The sequence below is a fragment of the Echinops telfairi genome, unplaced genomic scaffold, assembly GCF_000313985.2.
Source record: "Echinops telfairi isolate 266 unplaced genomic scaffold, ASM31398v2 ScPeMD7_7458;HRSCAF=8496, whole genome shotgun sequence".
NCBI classification, from domain to species: Eukaryota; Metazoa; Chordata; class Mammalia; order Afrosoricida; family Tenrecidae; genus Echinops; species Echinops telfairi.
In genome coordinates, this window is record NW_022111358.1 from 28965340 (window position 1) to 28966826 (window position 1487).

Genomic DNA, 1487 nt, shown 5'->3' on the forward strand with positions numbered 1-1487 from the left:
GCCTGTGATTTGCAAGAGGAAACTTTATTAGGAGATTGGCAAGGGGATCCCGGGAACTACAAGAAGGTTGAGAGAGAGCCACGAGGCACACTGCCTGTGATTCTTTCAGAGCGCCCGCTTGGCAGGCCGTGGGGACACAGAGGACCAGGGGGCCCTAGGCTCAGAGCAAGGCCATGACCCTGGGCCTTTGTTCTCCTTTCAGGAAGGAGATCTGTGGCAATGTCTTAGGGCAGTGCCCCAGTGGCCGATGGTTGTCAGAGAAGCGGGGCGAGTCTCCTCGATGACTCTTTCGTCTGACACGGTCCTCCTGCTGACCCCAGGGCATCTAGCACCCAAAGCAGGAGCGGGTGCAGGGGTTGGTGACGCAGGGCCCAATGGGCTTGTCACAGGCGTTGGTGGTCGCGCAGGGGTTGCAGGGCAGTCTGGAGACAGAATGATCAGAGCATCAGGACAGGGCAGAGAACTCATCCAAGGACACACAGAGCTCTTAGAACCCAGTCTCTGAACTCTTAGGAAGCCCAGGCTTGCTCGAGCCACTCTACAAAACTCCAACACCGTGTGGGAGAAAAGAGGCCCCGTGGTAGAATCCCGGCCCTCACTTTTCCACCCGGGAAATGAGGGGCAGTCCCTTCCTCCCTCTGAGCCTCAGCCTCTTCAACTCTGAAAGGGGATGGATGATATCTAACCCAAAAAACTTTTGGAGAGAATTTCACAAGGTGATCATGATTAAAAATGCCGTGTAAACTGCCAAGTGCTATGCCCTTGGTGTGTTGTGTCATCTGCCCTTTTGATCTCGAATGGATCCACCCATCAGGTCCCCCTCTGCCAACTCCAATGGTTCCAGCAAGAACCAGTGCAACGGGTGACCCCAGAGTCTTATTTCCATCAGAAAGGCGCTAGTTAAACATGAAGAATAATCATGTCGGGGTTGTTTTCTCTTTTTCTATAACAAGCCAAACATGACCTACCCCTGAGTATCTCCAGGACTCTGCGCCAAGTAAGGGTCATTTGGGGCGGGTTTCTGTGGCCCTGGGCATGTTAATGATAAATAACTTAGAGCGCTCAGTGCTGCAATATAAAGTCCTGGTCTCTGCAAGCATTTGGGCATCTGAAACTGGGTCTGGAAGTCCCCCTCTCTGTCTCTATTAGACCTGTATAATAGAGGGGGGGCTATTTGGCAGACACTCACTTGCAGTCCTCGCTCTCCAGCAGGCCGCGGTACGTGTTGATCTCGCACTCCAGCCGGGCCCGCACGTCCAGCAGCACCTGGTACTCCTGGTTCTGACGCTCCAGGTCGGCCCGGATCTCGGCCAGCTGGTCTTCAACATTCGTGATCAGGCACTGCACCTGGGACAGCTGGGCGCTGTAGCGGGCCTCTGTCTCCGTCAGTGTGTTCTCCAGAGAGTTTCTCTGGGATGGGGAAGGAAGAAAATATCAGAGACAGTCTCCTTGGAAGGGGTTCCCTATACTGTCCCAAGGAAGCCATA

The 1487-nt window shown here is 54.3% G+C and overlaps 1 protein-coding gene across 1 annotated transcript in view; it reads right to left on the bottom strand.

Moving 5' to 3' along the window:
- Positions 1-325: 325 nt before the first annotated feature.
- The window catches only part of LOC123522705 (keratin, type I cuticular Ha3-I-like), a 6068-nt gene continuing 4906 nt past the window's right edge, over positions 326-1487 (bottom strand). The window contains exons 4-5 of the mRNA XM_045299339.1: positions 1190-1408; positions 326-422 (exon numbers count right to left, since the gene is read on the bottom strand). Of these exons, the coding sequence (XP_045155274.1) occupies positions 326-422; positions 1190-1408 (316 nt within the window). The remainder of the gene's footprint in view (positions 423-1189; positions 1409-1487) is intronic.